Genomic DNA, 24701 nt, shown 5'->3' with positions numbered 1-24701 from the left:
CAAATAAAATTTCTGATCTTGCACCAGGCATATATAATAATAATACTAACACAACTATTTTATCATAATTTTCTATCTAAAAGTAATATGCATTTATCAAACTTTAGGTAAATAATCTTTTTGCATGCCTTTTAAAAACACAGGATTTTAGGTTGATTGCATAAAATTTTATTTTGCAATTTGTTCCCTATTAGGACATAAGACACAGCTTTAAAGGGACAACAAAGGTCACCAAAAGTAAGCATGAAAGGTGGAGGGGACATGCATCTCCGTTTCACTGAGACAGTTTTTTCACCCTCAGAAGTGTCCCATTTGGGTGACAAATGATGTGGTCATCAGTGGAGAAGGAGAGAGGATGACGGCTCACATACCCTTGCCTTGTGCACAAGGGGCTCCTGTTTCCAGGCAGGAGCCTGTGGCCTCCTCTGTGCCTTCTCCTAATCAGCTGGGAGAGCCCCTTCTTTCTCCTTGCTCCTCACCCATCTTGGAGCTGTGGTTTAGTAAAATGCTCAAAGAATCAAATCCTGGCAAGTAAGCAAAACGCAAAATATGAAGTCTCTGGTAACAGACATTAAATATATATTTTCTTTTAGAGCTTAAATGTATATGGCTAAGTTTAATTCCATGCTACTATGGATGATTTGTAGAAGTTAAGAGAATGTCATATATTTTGAACACCAATACCAGCACTTAAGAAATATGTATTATCGCACACCTAGTTGAAGTAAATCCTCACAACAATTCAGTAAAAAGTAGGTTTTATTAGCCTTATTTTAGGTTTCAGGAAACTGAGGCAAACACAGTTAGCAAATTTAGGGTTGGCCATCAACTCAGCTTATGTGACCCTTTCCACTATACCAAACCCATGTGTATGGCTACAAGGGCCTTCAGGGGTTAAACATGAGCACTTTTGTTTTACAGATGATGTAACTTTGGCCTAGTTGTAGGCTTACTTAAGATCATAAAGCCTGGACCAGACTCAGGTCATCTGATTTCTAGTACATTTATACTACCTTACTTCTAATTGGAGTGAGTCTATGACCTTAAACAGCATCACTAACCCATGCCAATCCTAATAAAAGGTGAGGAAGCATCTCAAATCAACCTCCACTGTTGAAACTGTTAAGTCCCTGTATTATTAGTAGCTTGTTGCTATTAGGTACATAGGTTACGGATAAAATGTTTCCTGAATGATGAAATGAATGAATAGATGAAGAATATTTCTTCTGGGTCCTGAAAATTCTGGCTTTATATCTTACTGATTTTTTTTATAGTTATAGGTCTTAATATTGTTCTAGCCTTGAACTGAGTGAAACATCAATGCCTTTTTGATAGCCACACATGCTGCTGAATAATGATGTTGACTCATGAAGCCTTTTCAGTTTTTAGGGCACAGCTACATATATGACCTTTTTTTTTGGTCATTTGCCACTGCCACCACCTGTATGCCCAGCCTCCCTATTTGAAACAGTGGACTTCCAAAGAATCACTTATTCTTTAATTTTCATCTACCTTGGGCCTGTGAAGATATGAATTTACTTTGAAAGCTTTTCTGTTTCCTTGTATTGTGGAGAAGCCCTTGAGGATGAGTCAGGTTTCAGTCCATTTTTCAGGTTGGGAAACTTAATCGTAAACGAGTGTTTGAAGTTCATCCAATGAATCAGTGACTACAGTTGAATAGGACCTTTAAAAAGTCTCTTCTTTCACACCTGAGACCCAATAATTGTGAAAAATAGTCAAACATAACAAGAAATAACATAGAAAGTGAAGGTCAGCAGTGTTTCTACCCTCCAGAGACAGCCTCTGTTAATGATTTGGTGCACAGGGTCTGTTTGTCCAACATGGAGAAACTCCATCTCTACTGAAAAAAAAAAAAATGCAAAAATTAGCCGGGTGTGGTGGCACGTACCTGTAATCCCATCTACTCAGGAGGCTGAAGCAGGAGAATTGCTTGAACCAGGGAGGCAGAGGTTGCAGTGAGCTGAGATTGTGCACCCAGGCTGGGTGACAGAGCAAGACTCCGTCTTGGAAAAAAAAAAAAAGAATATTTGATCACTTAGGAATCTCTCTAAATCTGGAGTAAACAATAGACCAATTCATCTTACAGTATTTACTAGAATCCAACTTCATAAATTCCATTGGGAAAAATTAGCTAATGCTGACTGCTTGTGAAAAGAAACCATTGTTTATGCTGTATGATTCAATAAATCCAGAGTAACTTCAGGGGTCCCTGGGCTAGTTGGCTGTGGTTTTAGAACCCAGCTTAGTTAGGACACCAACTGTTGACAATCCATTGCCTGGTTAGCCCTGATTCCTCAACAGTTCTTACTGGGAAAGGGGAACTTGGTGTACACTTACATTGGTCTTTTCCATTTAGAAAGGATCTGCCAGAGAATAATGCTGAGGTCTCCAATCCTTCAACTTACAGCCTCTTTCTTATGAAAGAAAAGGAGATGGGGGGATCACATGTTACATTTAAAGGAATACAGATAACAACCTGATAGACACTGGGGTTTGAGGGGAGAGACTGTCTCTTATCACTGTGTGAACACAGAGTTATCACTGACTTGATGTGTATGTTTCTTTTTCTGGGGGGAAAAAAACATAAATTATGTAAATTGTCATCTGCCAGATGGGAATGCAACCTCCTTTGTTCTTTGTAGAGCGTTTGTCTGACAAATGGCAAATAGCCAACGTTTACACATTCTGCAGGTCCGGAGAGGACCTAGCATGGAGTCCAAGTATTGATGTTAAAATTTTGTTTTAGAAACAATTAAGCAGAAATGAAGCAGAAATCTAATTCTAGCTTCGGTTGTGAGGGGGCCATGTTTATTTCAGTTCTGCCTCTTGTTCAGTACACTGTCCTTTGCTTTTCATCTCTGGTCTGTGGGAAGGATTCATTTCATATTTATCTTTGCCAATTTATTAATAGCTTTAATATCTTGTTAGTTTGTATTTAGATGGCTTTTGAACACTTACTTTTCTGTGCATTAGTCCTCGGCATCTTCTGTAATTTATTAAATACACACATCGTCATCATCATCCTCTTTGATGTTGGTTATAAGTGACTTACTGCACACCTCATGAGGGATCATATCACATAGGTGAGTTACAACAGCATAATGGAGAATCACTGTTACCTATACCACAGCTTAGTCTCAAACACTTTGATCATGACGGTCTACTGCTAGGACTTTTCTCCGTGACTCTAAAGCCAGTACATGTCTTCTTCAGGCCTTCATCCCTCTGTGCATCCGCCCCTACCCTGTCTCCAGGCATGGCTGTCCCATCCCTGCTCGTACACTCTTCTGCCCACCTACCATTTCCCCCTCCGCTTTGCTGATCAAGACCCAGCAGGCAGCCTCCCTCTTCTGCAGTGTCCCCTCTATGATCTTTCTACACTGAAGCCACATCGTGTTCAGGGGAAGACAGCTCACTTAACCACGTGTTACCCGCTCAGGTGCTTTCTCATGACTTCTGAGCTAGACAAGGTCAATGAAGGCAGAGACCAAGTCTCAGTGAGACCCCATAACACCCAGGACACACCTGCAAAGCATTGGGTTTGGTGCTGGGAAGGTACATGCCCATTCTGCTGGTCTCATTTACTGAGCACTTGCTACATTTCAGGAGCTGCTGCTTTTTATAATGACAGCAGCACTTTCTCTGTGTTCACAACAGCTCTAAACACTTTACATAGTTAGCTCACTTAATCCTCACTGTCCTATGTGATAGCTACTAATATTGTCCCCATTTTACATGTGAGGAACCTGAAGCACTGTGAGCTTAATAGGAATTTGAACATTCTCTATTAGACCTCATTTGCTGCACTTGGCCTCCCTCTTTTGAGCCTCACAGCAACCTAGTAAGGAAACCAAGTCACAAAGCTGGTAGATGCGAAAGGGGGCCTGTGTGCTTCAAACGCATTTTCTTTTCCACTATGCAGTGTGGCTCTCAAGATGTCTTTACCATCTGCTCTTAACTATTAAATTGTGAAGAAATCTGGTAACAGTCCTAAAATCAGCAGTTTACAGAACACTCGGTATTTGTTGCTTCTATCTAGGACAGTTCATCTGTGTGTTGGCTTCCTATTGCTGCTGTAACAAATTACCACAGACTTGGTGGCTTAAAACAACACAAACGCACTATCTTATAGTTGTGAAGATCAGAAGTCCCAACTCAGTCTCACCTGGCCAAATTCAGGGGATCAGCAGGCCTGCATGCCCTCTGGAGATCAAGGGGAGGATCTCTGTGTCTTTTCTGGCTTCTACAGGCCATGTGCTTCCTTAGCTCATGGCCCCTTCCTCCATCTTCCTCCCACAGCTAATTCTGTCCCTTCATCCTCTCTCTGACTCAGACCCTCCTGCCTCCCTCTTCTGAGGACCACCGTGACTTCCTCAAGCCTACCTGGATAATCCAGGATCATTTCCCCCTCTCAGGAGCCCTCATCACATCAGTAAAGACCCTTTTACTGCACCAGGTCACGTGTTCACAGGTACCAGGGATCAAGATGAAAATGTCTTCAGGGGACATTGTTCAGCCCACCACTTCCTGCTATATTGTGGGCGAAGCACTTACTCTCCACTAGCACAAGCTCCTTGAGATTGGGAACCTGTCTTCCACTACCCCTTTGCCTCTCTATATCTAATATATCAATGTGTATGTCATATGCATCAGTATTCTTTCATTTGTTTTTGTTCTAAAAATTAAATTGAAACAAGGAATTTAAAAAAAAAGATGCTGAAGGTTAAATGAAATGAATTGGTCTACTTTGAAACATAATATATATTTCTCTGTACTGCATGTGTTTTATGTTCAAGATTGTGTCCACCCAACTGTACATACATATTGCACACATCTGTGCAGAGACGAAGAATTGCCACAATCTCTCTGTCCCCCCCTTGCTTAAAACTGTGATTGTGTTGCCATTTCCCACTAAACCTTTCTTAATCCGGGTTACAGTTCAAAATGCCTGCAGTTCAGCTGTATAAAAAAGCATATGAGAGAGGAGTCCCTGCTAGTGATATAAAGCAAAAGAGAATTTTAATGATAACTATAAATACCTGAATTAAAATTTTCATTTTCTAGATTTAAACACACATACATATATGCAATCTAAGACAAAAATACCTTTGGTTTGGATTAGAGGACTGAATTCTGGCAAAGAGGCACATAGTAATTAGTGTTGTCATATTCCAGTGACTAAAATATAAATCCACATAAGTTAGAGGCTATATTTATTTAAAATTTTCTGTCCCAGGGAGGAAAAAACTCTTAGGATGTTTATCTCGTTTTCAATAGTGTATTTCATAAGGAAATGAACACTTGATCCTATCTTCAGAGGCAGCAATAAACATAGCAAAACAAATTGAAAGTCCAGCTTTACATGTGAATGTTTTTGTTTTTATTTATTAGCAGAAAGCTCTTTGGCATAATTGCTCTGATTTTGATGGGTGTGCAGGCTATCAAACCATTGCTTTACTCCATAACAAGAATATGAAACCCCAAAGGTACAGTGTGCACCCCTTGTACTTCTAGAGTTGAGAAAGCTTAACTGAGACTAGATGAACAAGGGAATTCTTTTCTTTTTCTTTTTCTTTTTTTTTTTTTTTTTGAGACAGAGTCTCTCACTGTCACCCAGGCTGTAGGGCAGTGGCATGATCTCAGCTCACTGCAATTTCCGCCTCCTGGGTTCAAGCAATTCTCCTGCCTCAGCCTTCCTAGTAGCTGGGAATACAGACATGCGCCACCACACCCAGCTAATTTTTTTGTATTTTTCAGTAGAGACAGGATTTCTCCATGTTGACCAGGCTGGTCTCAAACTCCTGACCTCGTGATCTTCCTGCCTGGGCCTCCCAAAGTGTTGGGATTACAGGCGTTAGCCACCGCGCCCGGCCAGAAACGGAATTCTAATACCCAAAATGGTTGAAGACTTCTTTTCTCATTTCATTAATTATGTTTAGTAAGTGAGATTTCAGTTCTCATTTTTCTGTGTTTCTCCTAGGCCTAATTCAGTTTGGCTCAGCTATGACCTCGACTGTGTACATAGCACTGTATCCAACTGCCTTTGGGCTCCCTCAATCTCACATGTCACTAAGTTACCTCAACCTCCAAAGGCCTAACACTAAGCTTGCTCCACGCCTGCCTACCACCCCTTTCCCCACTAACCTAGTCTTTCTTCATTGATAGTTATTGTGTAGGTGACACCACCATCTGTCCTGCTTTCTACTTGGAAACTGGAGCCTCATGCATCCATCACACTTAGTTAACATCTATACGCTGTTTGATTCCACCTTCTATATCTCCTCCATCACTCTCTTCCTTTCTAATCCCTCTCCTTACAATCAACTCATTAAACCCTTACAAATGGCCTTTTACTTGATCTCCCTGTATCATCTTGCCTAACTTCCATCCAGTGTTTCCTAATCCGGTATTGATGATTCTTACTACAGGTTCTCTCTTCTAGCCTTTAAAATATTAATAGGCACTGGGAACCCCTAAATAGGGTTAAGGTATGCAGTGTTACATAGACGTATTTGAGGAGGAAGCCCTTTCTCCATGGCATACCTGTTAATACCTCACAAAGCAGTATTATTTGGAACTTACTGGCCTCTGCTGCCTGAATCATTTTCTACAAATTGGATCACGTACTCCTACTTTGAAACCCCTATTGATACCCCACGGTTTTAAGATTATGTCCAACGGCACTTCACCATGTGCCCCTAATCTGATCTCTCAGAATAATTTTCCACCCACTTTTCTTCATGGGCCCAGCAGTACACCGTCAAAGGACTGCTCTGAGTCATCTGAACATGCCATGTCCCTGCACACCTTGAGTGCATACACACAGTCTGTCTATGCCAGCATCCTCATCTCCCTGGCAATTGCTCACGTGTCATTGCTCACTAGAGCTTCCCCAGTTTTTCCGTAAAGATTTAATTGCACTCTGTTGTATTCCCTTTTTGTAAAACTGATCACATTGTATAGTAGTTTTTCTCCCTCACTGGACTGCAGATACCTGAGGCTTAGTCACCGTTTTTTATAAATCCCCAGCATCCAGTTGAGTACTCAGTGAGTACTCAATAAATGTTTGGTGAAAGAATGAATGAGTGAATGAAAAACAAATGAAGTGAGTTGGAAGTTGTAAGCAGAGTGCAGAGTTAAACGGAAGTTAGCCTTAGAAACTAAACAAAAACGTCACTTCATATTGGGTTCAATAATATTAGTAAAAATATCAAGGAAATCAACTCAGCTCCATGTAAATTAAACTACTAAGATGAAACCGAAATTTCAATGCAGGCAGAATTTATTAATGTGCTTATTATGGGAAAATCTTTAAAAGTACAGGACACTTGGGCCATTGTATTTTTTATGTAGAGACATAATTGTTTTCCTTATTATGTATTTTTTACTTATAAAAATGAACCCATGACCTCATATCATAAAACATGTATGGCAGCAGATACAAGCAATATAAATAATATTTTTGTAATTTATTTTGCTTATTTTGCTTATTACATATATTTAAAAATAATATCCCTTACTGGAGATTTATCTCTTTATACTAGAATATTATTTTCAATGATGACTCATAAAGGCAAACGTTTTATTTAATTTCATTAAAGCTCTTTTGCCATTGCTCCTTTGGAAACATTTTCTTCTTTGCATCCTGTCTCTTGCATAAGAACTGTCGGCCTCACCAGGTAATCTTAGCACATTCACAAAGGCATCACAGACTTTGGAGCCTTGACTCCTTTGAAATTTCATCTTCTACAATTTTACAAAATTTCTAAATATACCTTTCAACAATGCAGACACACTGAAGAAAATTTCAGAACACAGACAGACAAGCATTTAGGAGCAAAATCCCTGACATTTACTCAGCCACATGGCTGCCTCTCATACTTGGAGCATTAGGGTCTCCAGCAGAGCACATACCATCACTGGCTGAAACCCACTGCTGCCTTACTGCGAAGCAGCTTCTGGCTAACGATAAAGCAGCCTGACAAAAGGTGGATGATCAGCCCATCAGCTGGATGCTTGTTTTATATCTTTTTAACATCTGGATATAGAGCTCTTTTGCTCATCCAATCATCAATTCAACAAACATTTATGAAGTGCATGCTGTTTGCCAGATACTCTACTAGGCTATAGGGAATATAAAGATGAATGAATTACCTTTCCTCAAAAGACCCATAATCCTGTGTGCACGCAGGGAGGCAGGGGGAAATAGCAGACACATAAATGATGAGCCCTTACATAAGAGATAAGATACCCTTCTAGGTCAGAGTGGGTGGGGGTGATTTATTTGCCAAAATGCAGGGGGGTTGGAGAAGGTTTAAATAAAGATGTGGCCTTTTAAAAAGAAATACCTAGTTTAAATTAATTTTTGTGGGTACATAGTTGGTATATATGTTTGTGGGTGCATGAGATGTTTTGATACAGGCATGCAATGTGACATAATCACATCATGAAGAATGGGGCATCCATCAAACACTTACCATTGAGTTGCAAACAATTGAATGGCACTCTTTATTTTAAAATGTACAGTTATTATTGACTCTAGTCACCCTATCGTGCTATCAAATAGTAGGTCTTATTCACTCTTTCTAGTGTATATTTTTGTACCCATTAACCATCCCACCTTCTCGCTCAGCCCCTCACTACTTTTCCCAGTCTCTGGTAACCATCCTTCTTCCACTCTCTGTGTCCATGAGTTCGATAGTTTTGTTTCGATTTTTAGATCCTGCAAACAAGTGAGAACACACAATGTGTGTCTTTCTGCGCCTGGCTTATTTCACTTAACATAATAACCTCCAGTTCCATCCATGTTGTTGCAGATGACTGGATCTCATTCTGTTTATGTCTGAATAGTAGTCCATTGTATATATGTACCACATTTTCTTCATCTGTTCATCTGTTGATGGACACTTAGATTGCTTCTAAATCTTAGCTATTGTAAAAAATACTGCAACAAACATAGTAGAGCACATATCTCCCAGATACACTGATTTCCTTTCTTTTGGTTATAACCCAGCAGTGTGATTGCTGGATCATATGGTTGCTCAATTTTTACTTTTTAAAAGAATCTCCAAACTGTTTTCCATAGTGGTTGTACTAATTTACATTCCCACCAAGTGTATAAGGGTTTCCTTTTCTCCACATCCTCGCCACCATTTATTATTGCCTGTCATTTGGATAAAAGCCATTTTAACTGGGGTGAGATATCTCGCTGTAGTTTTGATTTGCATTTCTCTGATGATCAGTGATGTTGAGCACCTTTTCACATGCCTGTTTGCCATTATGTCATCTTTTGAGAGATATCTATTCAGATCTTTTGCCCATCTTTTGATTGAGTTATTAGATTATTTTTCTACAGAGTTGTTTGAGCTCCTTATATATTCTGGTTATTACTACCTTGTCAGTGTAATTTGCAAATATTTTCTCCCATTGTGTGGGTTGTCTCTTCACTTTGTTGATTGTTTCCTTTGCTGTGCAGAAGCTTTTTAACTTGTGATCCCATTTGTTAATGTTTGCCTGTGCTTCAGGGGTATTGCTCAAGAAATTTCTGTTCAAACCAAGGTCCCAGAGATTTTTCCCAATGTTTTCTTGTAGTAGCTTCTTTGTTTGAGGTCTTAGATTTAAGTCTTTAATCCATTTTGATTTAATTTGTGTATATGAAAAGAGATAGGGGCCTATTTTGATTCTTCTGCATAGAGATATCCAGTTTTTCAAGCACCATTCATTGAAGAGACTGTCTTTTCCCCAGTGTAGGTTCTTGGCACCTTTGTTGAAAAATGAGTTCACTGTAGCTCTATGGATTTGTTTCTGGGTTCTCTATTCTATTCCATTGGTCTGTATGTCTGTTTTTATGCCAGTACCATGCTATAGCTGATACTGTAGCTCTGTAGTACAATTTGAAGTCAGATAATGTGATTCCTCCAATTTTATGTTGTTTTTTTGCTTAGGATAGCTTTGACTATTCTGGATCTTTTGTGGTTCCACATAAATTTTAGGATTGTTTTTCTATTTCTGTGAAGAATGGTTTTGGTATTTTGATAGGAATTGTATCAAATCTGTAGATTGCTTTGGGTAGTAAGGATATTTTAACAATATTGATTCTTCCAATGCACGAATGTGAAATATTTTTCCAGTTTTTGATGTCCTCTTCAATTTATTTCATCAGTGTTTTATACTTTTCATTATAGAGATATTTCACTGCTTTAGATAATTCCTAGTTTTTTATGTGTGGATGTTATAAGTGGGATTACTTTTTTAATTTCTTTTTTACATCGTTCACTGTTGAACATAGAAAAATGCTGATTTTTATATGTTGATTTTGTATCCTACAAATTTACTGAATTTAAATTTATCAGTTCTAATAGCTTTCTTGGGGAGTCTTTAGGTTTTTCCAAATATATCATCTGCAAACAAGGATAATTTGACTTCTTCCTTTCCAATTTGGATGCTATTTATATCTTTCTCTTGTCTTATTGCTTTAGCTAGGATAAGAAGTGGCCTTTGAATTAGACCTTCAAGCATATCTTGGAAGTCTCTGGATGAACAAAGAGCTGGCAGGCATTGCTCATGGACTGAATGACACAATCAAAAGCCAGACCAGAGAAGGTGTCTGTGTGCCCAGGAAAAGGCACATTGTCTACTGTAGCTAAAGCATGGGCACATGGCAGTATGTCAAGGAATAGGCCGGAAAGCTCCATGCAGATCAAAGTGAAGGGTATATATAGTCAGGAGTCTAGACTTTATCTTCTTACCATTGAGAATCTCCTAAAAGTTTTATGTATATATCAGATTTTTAAATGAAAATGTTTAAAAACTTTTTCTGCCTTTTATCATGTTGTTACAGACCTATATACCGTCGGAGGTCTGTGCCTTAAATCAAGTCCTAGCTGCAAACTGATAACCCAGTTGTGTTATTTTCAGTGAATGATCACTCTATAGTACAGTTTTATTATATTGACACCCTTGAAATAAGACAAATTATTTTCATTATTTACTTCCTCAATTTTAAAGAGAGAGAAAATTAACCTACATTTTTTCTTTATTGCTAAATTCACTAAAAAACTCTAAGTGAACAGCTTGAATCTGTAACTCTCCTTATGTAGCTACTTGTTTATTTTGGAGCATTTATTCAAATCGAATAGAAGCCAATGTGCCTCACAGAATATTTAGAAAAAGAAAACTTCAGCCACCAGGCATTGAGGAGATCCATACTCCTACAAATTCAGCATCAATAGTGGAATACCTAAAAATGTCAATGACTGGGCAACAGAAACTTTGAGAGCATGTTTTTTATGTCTGAAGGATTCAATAGGACCCGTGAGGAATCTGAGTGTGAATTATAATCAAAAGATTAAATGAAAAGTGGCTTGATGTCATTTTGAGGTTTAGGAGATAATAGTTTTATGAACCAGCCATTATTTCTCTCAGAGAAAAAAGTACACTGCATTTTCAACAGTGTAAATATTTATGGATCATATCAAAACATCATATACTCCCAGAATTTATTATAAAATGTCACTCTATTCAGCTCATACCCTGACCACTTCTTTACTGGGAAACAAATCATTAATTTTAAAAGAAGGAAATGAAGAGAGCATGTGTAAGAAAGAAAACTAGAGGTGGATTCATTCAATCCTAATGTTTTTTATTTAAGATGTAAGAATCTACTGGGGAAAAGTTTTAAATGAAATTCCCAAACACTTAATATGAGCAACAACAGAAACAAAACCTCTTCCTTCTTAGAGCTAATGGTCTAAATGGGTGGTAATTTCTGAAAGTATCAGAGCCATTTTAAAAAATAAAATGAGGTAATGGGATAGACCTATTTGGCTACTCTAGGTAGGAAGGTTAGAGATGGTCTCTCCACACAGCTGAGAATGGAATTGAACCTGGATTATTCAAGCGACTCAGCCACATGATGATGTAAGAGAAGAATGGTGCAGGTAGAAGAGCAAATGCAAAGGCTCTGTGGGAGAAACAAGCTTGACAGTTTGAGGAGCAAAACAACAAAAAACAAGTCTGTCTGGAGTATGCAGGGAAAGGAGGGAGTCATAAAAGATTACAGAGGTGTACAACACTTTTCTTGCTCATTGCTGTATATTCACCTACATAGAACCATGCTTGGCTCATGACTGGCACTTAATACATTTATGTGGAATGAATTAATAAAGTTGGAAGGATTTAAGCTAGACAGTGTCTAAGTTCCACTAGGGCAGGAACCAGAATGTGTAGTGGTTTGCAGGGCAGGGTTAGAGGAGTGTAGATTTTATTCTCATTGCAAGGGAAAGTCATTGAAGTGTTTTAAGCATGGAAATTGTGCATTTACATTTATGCTTTGAAAACATCACTCTTGCTACTGTGTAGAGAACAGAGTGTAGAGAAGACAATATGGGGTTTCCAGCAGGAGGAAGGAGCTCTTTTCAAATGACCACGTTTGAGTGTACCATCTATAGCCTGCTAGAAACGCTATATCTTAATCCATTCCAGCTGCTAAAACAAAATACCGTAGACCGAGTAGCTTATCAATGACAGAAGTTTATTTCTTACAATTCTGGAGGGTAGAAAGTCCAAGGTCAGGGTGCTGGAAGTTTCAGTGTCTGGTGAGAAACCTCTTTCTGGTTTATAGATGGTGCTCTCTGGCTGTGTTCTCATATGATGGACGGGGCAAGGCAGCTCTCTGGAACCTCTTTTATGAGGATATTCATCCCATTCTTGAGGGTTCCACCCTCATGACCTAATCACCTCCCAAATGTCCTCACCTCCTAATGCTATCACCTTGGGAATTGGGATTTCAGCATGTGAATTTAGGGAGTGGGAGGGAGAACACAGACCTTCAGACCAAAGCACCAGTAAAAGGCAAGAGATGATGGATTATGGCATACTGATTTATTATTTATTTTAGAAGTACAGCTTATATGTTTTGTAAGTAAACTTGACCTTATTTGGCAAAGAACTGGATGCCAGGGGAAGGGTGGTAAGAAAAAGGAAAAACTTGAGGGCTTAAGTTTTTGCCCTGGATATGGCACAATTAAATGAATGGAGAAGACTGAGAGAGAAGTAGGTTTGGAATGAGGTTGGCAGGGCAGCATTAGGAGTTCCATTTTAGGCATGTTTAAATCAAGATGCCTATTTGTATTTAAGTGGAAATGTTGAGTAGGCATAGAGGAGAGGTCAGAGCTTAAAATTAAAATTGTTGATTTATCAGCACAAACTTGTTTCTTTCTGACAATTGTGGTTTCAGAAAAATTACATAAAGTTCATGGAAGAATCTTAGTAATTCACAGAATGGAAAGTATTGTTGAGAATATAGTCCCAAAATCTGGCAAATCCTTAGGAGTCAGTAATCCGCATGGCTGTCTACTTATAAAAAGAATGAATGAACAAGAAGAGTTTATAACTAATCTGATTATAATATAACTGCTTGGTTTGATGTGAGAATTTGACAACAATAAGAGAAGGTTGAACCTAAAAAAGTATGCAAAAGATTGTAAAACTAAATTTAAAACCTAGTTATCCATAGCAACAAGAGTAATATTCTAGTTTAATGGAAATCTTAGCCACTAATTTCAGTTCCTCCCAAGTACCACCTTCAATTCAATGCCACAGATTTTTATTGATAACATTCACAGGAGGCATTATTCTAGGCAATGTGGGTACAAAATGAGTTAAAGAAGTGAAATCCTTTAATGTCTTATTGAATTGCTACTAAATTAGAGCTAAAATTAAAATTTGCTTCTTCAATACATGAAAAGTCCACAGAGTCACTGAAATGAGCCACAGAGAAGACAAAGATTTAGGCCAATCACTTGAATCATTAGCTCTGAGACCATAAATTTTTTTCTTAATCAAGCCTAAAAGACACACTAGAAAAGCCCTTAGAAGGAGCTGGTAGGACCTGTGATGAGTGACAAGTGGTCTAGCTTCATGGCATCGCCTAAGAGCTATGTTCAAATGTTGCCTCTCAGAAATCAAAGAGTTTAAGAACATATTTCCAGGGTTACCAGAATTTAGATGAACTACTTTAAATTCTGCCCCCCAACCTGAATCATGGGCTGGCTCTTGCCAGTCAGGGATAGTCACAGGAGGGAAAGCTAAGAATTGAATTGCAAAGCCCAGGTGTGTGAGAGAGTAAGACCAGGCTCTTGGGAGGCTTGGTGCTGATCAGGCTGGGAGCCGTCCTCATGAAGCAATAGTCAGATTACCCCACACTGGGTCTGCAAGCACACAGGAGTTGCTCCTCTCCACAGAAGAGGGAAGCTGAGTTTGGACTTGTTCTCCAGCTGTGCCCAGAGCATGGTGTCCAGTAGGAGCTCAGTAAATGTTGCGATAAATAGCAAGAAACCAATTCTAGCCCCTGTGTGGCCTTCATTGGGTTGCTTACCTCTCTGAGCCTCAGCTTTTTTTTTTTTCTGTAAAGTAGAGATAAGACCTAGCTTGTAGGTTCATTTCATGTTTTTTGTTAGCCTTCAATGCTTCAGTGGGTAGGTAGTAGATCTCAGCAATAAGAAAATACATCTTTTGGGCCGGGCGCAGTGGCTCACGCCTGTAAGCCCAGCACTTTGGGAGGCCGAGGCGGGTGGATCACGAGGTCAAAAGATCGAGACCATCCTGGTCAACATGGTGAAACCCCGTCTCTACTAAAAAATACAAAAAATTGGCTGGGCATGGTGGCGCGTGCCTGTAATCCCAGCTACTCAGGAGGCTGAGGCAGGAGAATTGCCTGAACCCAGGAGGTGGAGGTTGTGGTGAGCCGAGATCGCACCATTGCACTCCAGCCTGGGTAACAAGAGCGAAACTCTGCCTCAAAAAAAAAAAAAGAAAATACATCTTTTTTCCTAGGGGACTCAATACAGTTATTTTTAAAATTTGAAATGACAAAAAAAAAAAAGCTTGCTCACCACTGGTTTGAATCATGTAAAAGACTGTAAAACTAAAAGGCTTAACTAGACAGAGTTGATTGCTTTTTTAACATCATTATCCACGAGCGCTGTCACAACTGCAAACAAATGGCATGTGTGCTCGGATGGAGTCCAAACAAACACTCGTCCTAACAGAGACCTCTCTGCATCCCGGATTTTCCTTTCCACCTTTATTTTATTGCCACTGGGTATGGTGAGGGAACATTCATTTGGAGAAATGGTTCTCAGCCCTGGAGACACAATAGAATTATCTGGGTAGGAATTATTTGCAAGTCCTTAAAAACAAAGCGAAACAAAAACTGGTACCTGGAACCCACCTCCTAGAATTTCTGATTCGATGGGTCTGAAGTGAGGCCCAGGCGTCGGTACTTTTTCAAAGCTCCCCAGGAGACTTTGACGTGCATGCAGGTTTGAAACCACTGAGTAAGAAGGTGGAAGCTGGGCTGCAGCAATGTTCTCACTGTGCACAAGGACACTGGCATCACCTCATAATCTTGACTGCCGGCAAAAAACCCCAGAGCCATTCTGAGTACAACTCACTAAGCAAAGACCACCATGAGTTCTGAGAGGGTCACTCCTCCAGCAGAGCAGATCCTTTAGAACAAACTCTCAGGCTTTCTAAACCCAGGCTTGATCTCTCGGCAAGCCCAAAGGCAGCAAGCTCATGGCAAGAGACTATTCTGAAAGAAATCAGCAGGCTCTGATTTTTACAATAAATATCCCCAGCACAGAGTAGTCATAGGTTGAACTCTTAGCCAGGGTTATGTCCGATGGAAAGCAATAGAAAACCCAAAATAACATTGGCTTAAAAAGATAGAAAAGTCTTCTTCTCTCACATAAACACAGGCAGTCCAGAGTGGGTATGGTGGCTTCACACTCAGGAAGCCAGGTTTCTAATTTTTTGCTTATGACAGCCCAAGATGAAAGCTTAACACTTCAGACATCACGTTCACATTCCAGCCAGCAGGGAAGAGAAAAAGAAGGGAAGAGATGCCACATCCTCTTTGTGGGCACTTCCCTGAAAGCACACACAACCCTTCCTTTATATCCCATTGGCCAGCGTTCAGTCAAATGGCTGTGTCTACCTTCAAGGGAGATTGGCAGATATCGTTTTTATGCTGAAATGTCCTATGCCTAGTGAAAAGCTGGGGATTCCTTTACTCTGAAAAGGAAGGGATACATATTTGAAAATAGCCAACAGTCTGTGCTTCAGGGGTCCTCCCTCCCCCTTCATGCCCCTGGATCATAACTATTCAGTTACATGTAAACAATGTGTTTTATTGGGGTTCCTCTGAAAACCACTGACATGAGGCCATTTTTCTTGCATCCCAAATTTCAGTGGCTCTGGCTCCCACTGCCCTAAGAAAACATCTTTCCTGCAAGAAAAGTATTCCAGGGGGGTTCTTAAGAAAACCAGACCCTAAATCTGATGCCCATTCAGTGTGGTAGAGTGCCTTCACTTAGAGAAAGGACTGTCTTTTCTGCAAATTAATTTCTCCAGATTTATACTGATGGCAGGAGCTCTCTCCTGTTCCTTCTGGAAGCAGCACAGATTATTTTCCCTGGATCATAAATATGCTGAACACTCTATTATACTAACCTTTTAAACCAGTTGTCTTGGATGGGGCTGCAAATCATAGTTCAGGAGCCACTTTCTAAGATTTAAAGGCCCCAGAAATTCCTGGATGCTGTAGTTAAATACCTGGGATTAAGAGTGGAGAGGGTAGATCTTGCTACAAAATTCACCTCAAAGTGAAGAAACAAAATCCTTTGGACCAATTCCTGGTTTTTTCTTTTTCTGCTTTTTTTTTTCTTTTTCCTTTACTCTGCCAAACTAAGGTAAGAATTAGCAGTCAGACAAACTGCCTTCCCATATAGGATCTACTTTTTCTTCCTTCCGTCTTTCCTTCCCCAGTGTTCCAGAACGTGTGGTGGGGGTGTTCAGAAACGCGAGGTTCTTTGCAAGCAGCGCATGGCTGATGGCAGCTTCCTGGAGCTTCCTGAGACCTTCTGTTCAGCTTCAAAACCGGCCTCCCAGCAAGCATGCAAGAAAGATGACTGTCCCAGCGAGTGGCTTCTCTTGGACTGGACAGAGGTATGTATGTTCCTCAGGAGAGAATAAAAGACACCCAAGTAGGAAAAGAAGGCACCGCAAACATATACAAAGAAAAGGCAAGAAGAAAAGAAAACAATCCTCCTAACATTATGGAACAGTATTTTTGTAACCATATACACCATAGTGTGTAACTAGCTTTTAACGAGGCTGCAGGGGCCTGAGTTACATAGCCAGCCCTCACCCAGCAATTGGAAGCTTGGAATTGTAAATGGGCTTCTTGTGGAACAAAACCAGACCTCATTGGTGCTGTTTGGGCTCAGAATTGTTTTCCACACACTGGGTTTTTCTCCTTCTATCTCCACACCACCCCTCCTCCTGACCTCCCTGTACCTCCTTCTCCCAGATGTTTCTAGTCTCTATTCAGGAAGGGCAAAGCCTCTCTAGCACATCTCTTCCAAGTTACTGGACAATAAAGGACATGATTTATTAGGAAAAGAAGGCCAAGGAAATCCTGCCTGTTTACTGTTAGTTTCCTGGCTCTAAAAATATTCAACAACTTCCCAGAAAGAGAATTTGACTTCCCTTGCTGTCCTGCACTTTGGAAAGTGATTGCTTCAGCATTCACCATTCCTGACTTTATCTCCTAAGTCAGAGACATACCTCTAACTAACCTATCTTTCTAAATCCTGCCTCTTCTAATCTGAGTGTCTGCTGATTCATTTACACCTAGCTTCAAGTCATTTGTTTTCAGCCACTACCACTTCCTTGAGTTGCCTTCGATTCTCCAGCTCCATAGGCCTGTGTGTCTTCCATGGAGGAATCCCCCCAAAATTGTTGCCTCACAAGCAGATTTAGCCTAGAACAGAATCACTAGACCTGAAGTGAAAATTTCTGTAAAGCCAGATTCAAGACTTTTCCTTTTTCTAGCGTATAAGCATTTGAATGCGCCTTCCTAACCCCACTGCCTTTTTTTGTATAGTATACAACTCCCAGGAGGGAGCTGCTGCTGATTGAAATACCTCACAGAGATACTTGCTTACAGAGGGCAAAGCTGCCTGTGAAAATTAAGATCCAGCTCTCTCAACATAGCTTCTTAGAATTCTTGCCCATATCTTATCAACCCGCACAGAAGTCTGTGAGATGGTGCAAGAGTTAACTTATGTTACCACAGGAGGTTTTATAATTTGGCAGTAAAATTGCTTCCTGTGGTATCTCACCCCAAATGTCTCAGAACATTTGGGGAATTATTTTCTCATGTTTTGGAAAGAAATTTGATTTCAGCAAGATAAAAGATTAAAAGTGTATAAAATGAGCATGTGTATATTTGTGTGTGTGCACGTGCATGTTAGTGACAATTTTTCCATGGGAACGTTGATTTGGGATATGGCATTTGAAGAACACAGATGTATTTGCCAAGTGGCTCTAGATGAAGACATTCTCCCAGTGCAGTATTATAAAAGGAATTGTTCCCCTAAGTCTACCAGCTGATAGTCCATCATGAGTGGGCTGCTGAGGAAGGGACTTGTATGTATTATAATTGTCTTCCTGTGTTCCTGGAGTTTGTGGCCTTTGAAGTATATGAGACCCAGAGGATTCAGAAAAAGTTCTTTTCTGCCTGCAGATTTGAGAGAGACCCTTGAGATTTTGGACTAAGGAAAAGGTCCCGCTGGTCCCATTAAGTACAGTGGGCCTTCAGAACAGTACTAGTGCAACATGTTGTTAAGAGTACAATGTGTTGTTAAGAGTCCAGATTCCTCAAAGACAGGCAAACCTAGGTTCAAATCTGACTCTGCCACTTACTGGCTATATAACCTTGGGCTAATTACTTAACCTTTTTGGTCTTAGGTTGCTTATCTGTATAATGGAGATATTATAGCATCCATCATGTAGGTAGCAGGCAGAAATTAAATTTAATATATATTGCATGTAAAATACTTTGTGCCTACTAAAAGTTAACCCTTATGATTCTCTTCCATTTGGGCTCACTTGTCATGAGAAGGAAAGGAAATAAAAGGAAGCACTCACCGTGGCTGGCTGGGCCTGAGGCCACAGCTTAGGTCTCCCACAGGCTCTCCTGGTCTTCCTCAAGAGAATGTTATATTTTGGGAACTGGGAGGAGTTAGCCCTTATCCAAGGAATGTTACTAGGTTCTGAGCTATCTGGATTAATGAATGTAAATTCCAAACATTTGGGGTGGGGCTGGGCATGGTGGGAAGTAATCCCTGAATCGCTGGGATTAAACTCACACTGGTGCCCTATTGAAGTGCTCCTGGAGGTGTTCACAAAGTCTCCGCATTGGCCCTGTCATCCTCATGACCATTCCCCTGGCCCCTGGCTGAGATGAGATGTGCATTCCATACCTCCCATGAGACTGCCCTTGGAGAAGGGAAGACCTAGATGATCTGTGGGTGTTTTTCATCCTCAACTATCTGAGCTCAATCTCATGGTTACTGCACAGAATCCCATAGAGACAGAATTAAACCAAAGTTTTAGAATTCCAAATAAAATTACTTACAGATTCTATTTCTGAAGTTAAGACCTCTCAAAAGGGCATACTTCTTTTCCTTAAAAGAAATCCTGACTCTCCTGAAAGACTTGGATATTAAATATTTTTAAATCCTATTTTATGGAATTGCTCCTTCTCCTGCCAAAAACGTCCTAAAAATAGTCAATTTTAGAGCTAGAAAAAGCTTGAAAGATCCTATAGCCTAATTACTTTGTTAAAAAATTAAAACCACAGAATGCTTTATCAAATGAAATGTTACTATGAAGTCAAAAATCTTAAACATAAAGTTAGAGCTGTTTTGGTTTAAGTGTGAGTAGTGATCTCAGTTATCCAACAGTTGGGTCTCCTCATTACCTGAGAAGCCCCTGAATTACTTTCTCAACATAGTTACGGAATACAGTTTTAAAATCCCTGCTGTAGCTTAACTTCCTTATTCCAGAGATACAGAACTTGAAGTCAGAGAAAGAGCTAGACTTGACAAAAGTCATAACCCAATCTTCTGACCCGAAACTCTGGTTTTATGTTTCTACTTTGCAGCCTCAAAACAACTATGCTTTTTAAAATTTTCAGACTTCTTACCTCCATCCCATCTGATCCTTGGATTTGGCACTGTCATTTGCAATAAAATAAGGAATATGTGGAATCTGGAACCCATAATTGTCAGACTATAAAAGCAATGGGTTTGATTCTCATCTCCATCTTTTGCATCTTAAATTTCTTTCAGTGTGGCATGACACAGAATAATGTCACTTCAGCATGTTAGGATATAATATTTGAAAATATAAGATCTTTTTTTCTTTTTTTTTTGCTGTCATTTTTCAAGTTAACGTGATGCACGCCCACAACCCTTGTTCAGGCCTTTATCATCACAAGCCTGGAGAGACAGCCTCCTTCCCCGACGCCTTGCCTCCCATTCATCTCCTGCTTGCATCCCGTCTGTACGCTGTTGCCAGATTAACCTTCTCCGAACACCTCTTTCATCATGTCACCCCCCTCTTCGGTGGCTTTCCACTGCCTTACGGACCAATTACAAACATCTTGTCTGAAAACTAAAGGTCTTCAAAGTCTGGCTCCAAACTAACCCTCAATCTCCTGACACTTCTACTTTACTCTGTTCTGTCAAACTGCTCTGTCCCATGCCTGCCTTGGGACTCCTACGCTGAACTTTTCTATCTTTTTTTTGGATATTTCCCTGTCTCCCATCTGATCCCTGTTTCTCTACACCCACCCAGATTCCAACCATCTTCAAGACCTTGGTGAGGAGAATCCCCAGTGTACTATAAGCATTCAATTATTGTTAGCATTATTTTTATACTACTTTGTCTTCTAATTGTATATTTAACTAAATTCTGTAATTACAATTCTATAAACACCTTTATTCAGGTCTGATTTATATATTATAAAATTTGACTTAGCATGTTTTTAAGGTTTATGCATGTTGTAGCACATAAAAGAACTATACTTTTAATGGCTGAATAATATTCCACTGGATAGATATGGCGTGTTTTGTTTATTTAATCATCAGTTGATAGCCATTAGGTGATTTTCACTTTTGGCAATTATGGGTCATACTGCTGTGAATGTGCGCATACAAGTCTTTGTGCGGATGTGTGTTTTTGTCTCTCTTGGGTAGATACCCAGTTGCATTGGTAGCTGTTTTAAGGCTGCTAACTAGAAACATAAAAACAGTTTCAGGTCAGAAGATTGGGTTATGACTTTGGTCAAGTCTAGCTCTTTCTCTAGCTTCAATTTCTATATCTCTGGAATAAGGGTGTTAAGCTAGAGTAGGGATTTTAAAACTGTGTTCCGTAACTATGTTAAGGAAGTGATTCAGGGGCTTCTCGGGTGATGAAGAGACCCAATCCTCTCATGGTAAATTTACATTTAACTTTGTGAAAAACCCAGTCTGTTTTCTAAGGTGGCTGTATCATTTTACTTTCCCACCAGTAATGAGTGAAACTGCCAATTTTTCATATCCTCACCAACACTTGCTATTGTCTTTTTTTTTAATGATGGCTGTTCTAGTGGATATGAAGTGGTATCTCGTGGTGGTTTTGACTTAGATTTCCCAAATGCACTATTTCATTTTAATATGGGAATTTTCCCCTCATTTGAATGACAGCTCATTGGGGTTAGAAACTCTCTTGCACATCTTTTCTTCATAACATCCAGCACCTACCTTAGACAAAGTAGATTCATAACAGTTATCTAATTCTTGACACAAAAATATTGTCAATTATTTGTGAAGGAAGGAAGAGGAATTAATAATTGTCATTTCTATGTATGGCATTTAAACTATATTATCTCACTTAATTCCCAGGCTTGCAAACTAAGCATAAATGGGAACAGACTCAGAGAATTTAAGTAACTTGCCAACTAGTGAAATACTGAGTTGGGATTTAAACACTCTACAACTCTGTAACTCTGAAGCCCAGGCTATATAAGTAAAATAGATAAAATGTCTTCAGGAAACCCCAGAGTAGAAAATCTTAGAGTGCAGTATGTCTACAAGATGGGCATGTCTTCCACATCATTACCTCTTAATTAGTATTTCTATCTCAGTGGCTATTGCTTTTCCAAGCAACTTTTCTCATATTTTGATGAGTTTGAGAGTCTACTTAAAAATTAGCTTCTAGTTTCCTGAATTTATGTGCATTTGGCCTTTTTTTCTCCGGCAGTGTTCCACAAGCTGTGGGGAAGGCACTCAGACTCGAAGTGCTATTTGCCGAAAGGTGCTGAAAACCGGGATCTCAACTGCTGTCAATTCCACCCTGTGCCCGCCCCTGCCTTTCTCTTCCTCCATCAGGCCCTGTATGCTGGCAACCTGTGCAAGTAAGTATGTCAGGGCTCGGGGGATGGGGAGAAGAAACCCAAACAGCAGCAGGTATAGCCACCACACTGTGGCCTTCCCTAAACCCAAGACCTGGGGGAAATAGCGGGACAGTAGAACCCCCGGAGGGCTGCAGGCAGGAGAGCTCAGCTGGAGACGGAAAAGGAATCTTAATTACGCGTGGTCAGGCTGAATTCTCTCCTTCCCTGGAAAAACAGTTTGCAGGGGGTAGAGCAAAGTTCACTCGCTGGCATACAGAGATCTGGAAGCTGGAGGCGGCATAGTACTAATGATGTCTAATGTTAGCCACTCTGGGGTTTTAAACGACCCTAAACAGATTTGTTCTGATTACTATTAATCCCTAGAGCCGCAACATTTCTGGGCTCTCTTCACCAGGTCCTTTAGGGCTCTGGTGCCTTGCAGGACCCAAAAGGTAAACATTTAAAGGAGGACATTCTCTTCTCTGTCCACTGCCTCTTTTTATGGTGCTAATTTATTGTTTAAAAATTCTTTTAATGAGAGAAAGTGCCTTTCTCCTGGGATCCCCCTCCATTTAGAACTCTGCATCTCAGCTTCTAGGGGCAACAAGGCCCAGCAGGGAGACGCTGGGTTGCCCACTGCATCTCATTAGTTCTGATTGTGGTGGCAGCTTGATGGTCCACAGCTGGGCTCAAGGTCCTCCTGAAAAACACAGGCAGTAAAGGATGGCCCTGGCCAAAATAAAGCCTTCTCTCCCGTCCCTCCGATGCCTCCATCTCTCTCTTCTCCACTCGGGCCCTTTCCTTTGCTCCTCTTTCCTGGCCGCATCTCACTCTGGGTTTTCTCTGTCTCCCCACCTTTCTCTGTTCCTTCGGCTTCACTCTCCTTCCAGGGCCCGGGCGGCCGTCCACGAAGCACAGCCCGCACATCGCGGCCGCCAGAAAGGTCTACATCCAGATTCGCAGGCAGAGGAAGCTGCACTTCGTGGTGGGGGGCTTCGCCTACCTGCTCCCCAAGACGGCAGTGGTGCTGCGCTGCCCCGCGCGCCGGGTCCGCAAGCCCCTCATCACCTGGGAGAAGGACGGCCAGCACCTCATCAGCTCCACGCACGTCACGGTGGCCCCCTTCGGCTACCTCAAGATCCACCGCCTCAAGCCCTCGGATGCGGGCGTCTACACCTGCTCGGCGGGCCCGGCCCGGGAGCACTTTGTGATTAAGCTCATTGGAGGCAACCGCAAGCTCGTGGCCCGGCCCTTGAGCCCGAGGAGTGAGGAGGAGGCGCTCGCGGGAAGGAAGGCCGGCCCGAAGGAGGCCCTGCAGACCCACAAACACCAGAACGGGATCTTCTCCAACGGCAGCAAGGCGGAGAAGCGGGGCTTGGCCGCCAGCCCGGGGAGCCGCTACGACGACCTCGTCTCCCGGCTGCTGGAGCAGGGCGGCTGGCGCGGAGAGCTGCTGGCCTCGTGGGAGGCGCAGGACTCGGCGGAAAGGAACGCGACCTCGGAGGAGGACCCGGGCGCGGAGCAAGCGCTGCTGCACCTGCCCTTCACCGTGGTGACCGAGCAGCGGCGCCTGGACGACATCCTCAGGAACCTCTCCCAGCAGCCCGAGGAGCTGCGCGACCTCTACAGCAAGCACCTGGTGGCCCAGCTGGCCCAGGAGATCTTCCGCAGCCACCTGGAGCACCAGGACACACTTCTGAAGCCCTCGGAGCGCAGGACTCCCCCCGTGGCGGTCTCGCCTCATAAACACGTGTCTGGCTTCAGCAGCTCCCTGCGGACCTCCTCCGCTGGGGATGCCGGGGGCGGCTCTCGCAGGCCGCACCGCAAGCCCACTATCCTGCGCAAGATCTCCGCGGCCCAGCAGCTCTCAGCCTCGGAGGTGGTCACCCACCTGGGGCAGACAGTGGCCCTGGCCAGCGGGACACTGAGTGTTCTTCTGCACTGCGAGGCTGTCGGCCACCCAAGGCCTACCATCAGCTGGGCCAGGAATGGAGAAGAAGTCCAGTTCAGTGACAGGTGAGCCTTGTAGCTAATCTGGTCTTGGGAGGGAGGCAAGTGGCCACATCTGGCCCAAGTCACACTATTTACACAGTCTTCAAGGTGTTACAGGATTAGAGCTTAGAGCTGGCCTCGGGGATCCCATCATGGGGTGCAGGCCCTCTCAGCACGGATAGACTATTGGAGCAAAGACAAACTATTTCATTTTTCTAAGCTGTCTGTTTTCATCCTTATAAGGGACTAGCAACACTGCCTACCCACCCCCATCCCTGTAGGATCCCAAAGATGAATGAGATACTCTCTGGATAGCTTTGAACTTTTGGCAGAAAGACATCATTCCAGGCCAAGGCATTATTATGTTACTATTTTGTAAGATGAACCATGGAAAAGCTTC

The 24701-nt window shown here is 41.5% G+C and overlaps 1 protein-coding gene across 1 annotated transcript in view; it reads left to right on the top strand.

Moving 5' to 3' along the window:
- ADAMTSL1 (ADAMTS like 1) overlaps positions 1–24701 on the top strand; it is a 433007-nt gene that overhangs the window by 273113 nt on the left and 135193 nt on the right. Inside the window, exons 17-19 of the mRNA XM_021675321.2 lie at positions 16852–17031; positions 22177–22330; positions 23200–24325. Of these exons, the coding sequence (XP_021530996.2) occupies positions 16852–17031; positions 22177–22330; positions 23200–24325 (1460 nt within the window). The remainder of the gene's footprint in view (positions 1–16851; positions 17032–22176; positions 22331–23199; positions 24326–24701) is intronic.

This window comes from Aotus nancymaae, unplaced genomic scaffold (genome assembly GCF_030222135.1).
Source record: "Aotus nancymaae isolate 86718 unplaced genomic scaffold, 86718_ANA_hifiasm-v0.15.2.pri h1tg000003l, whole genome shotgun sequence".
In the NCBI taxonomy this organism is placed as follows: domain Eukaryota; kingdom Metazoa; phylum Chordata; class Mammalia; order Primates; family Aotidae; genus Aotus; species Aotus nancymaae.
This window is presented reverse-complemented; position numbering and strand designations above follow the sequence as displayed.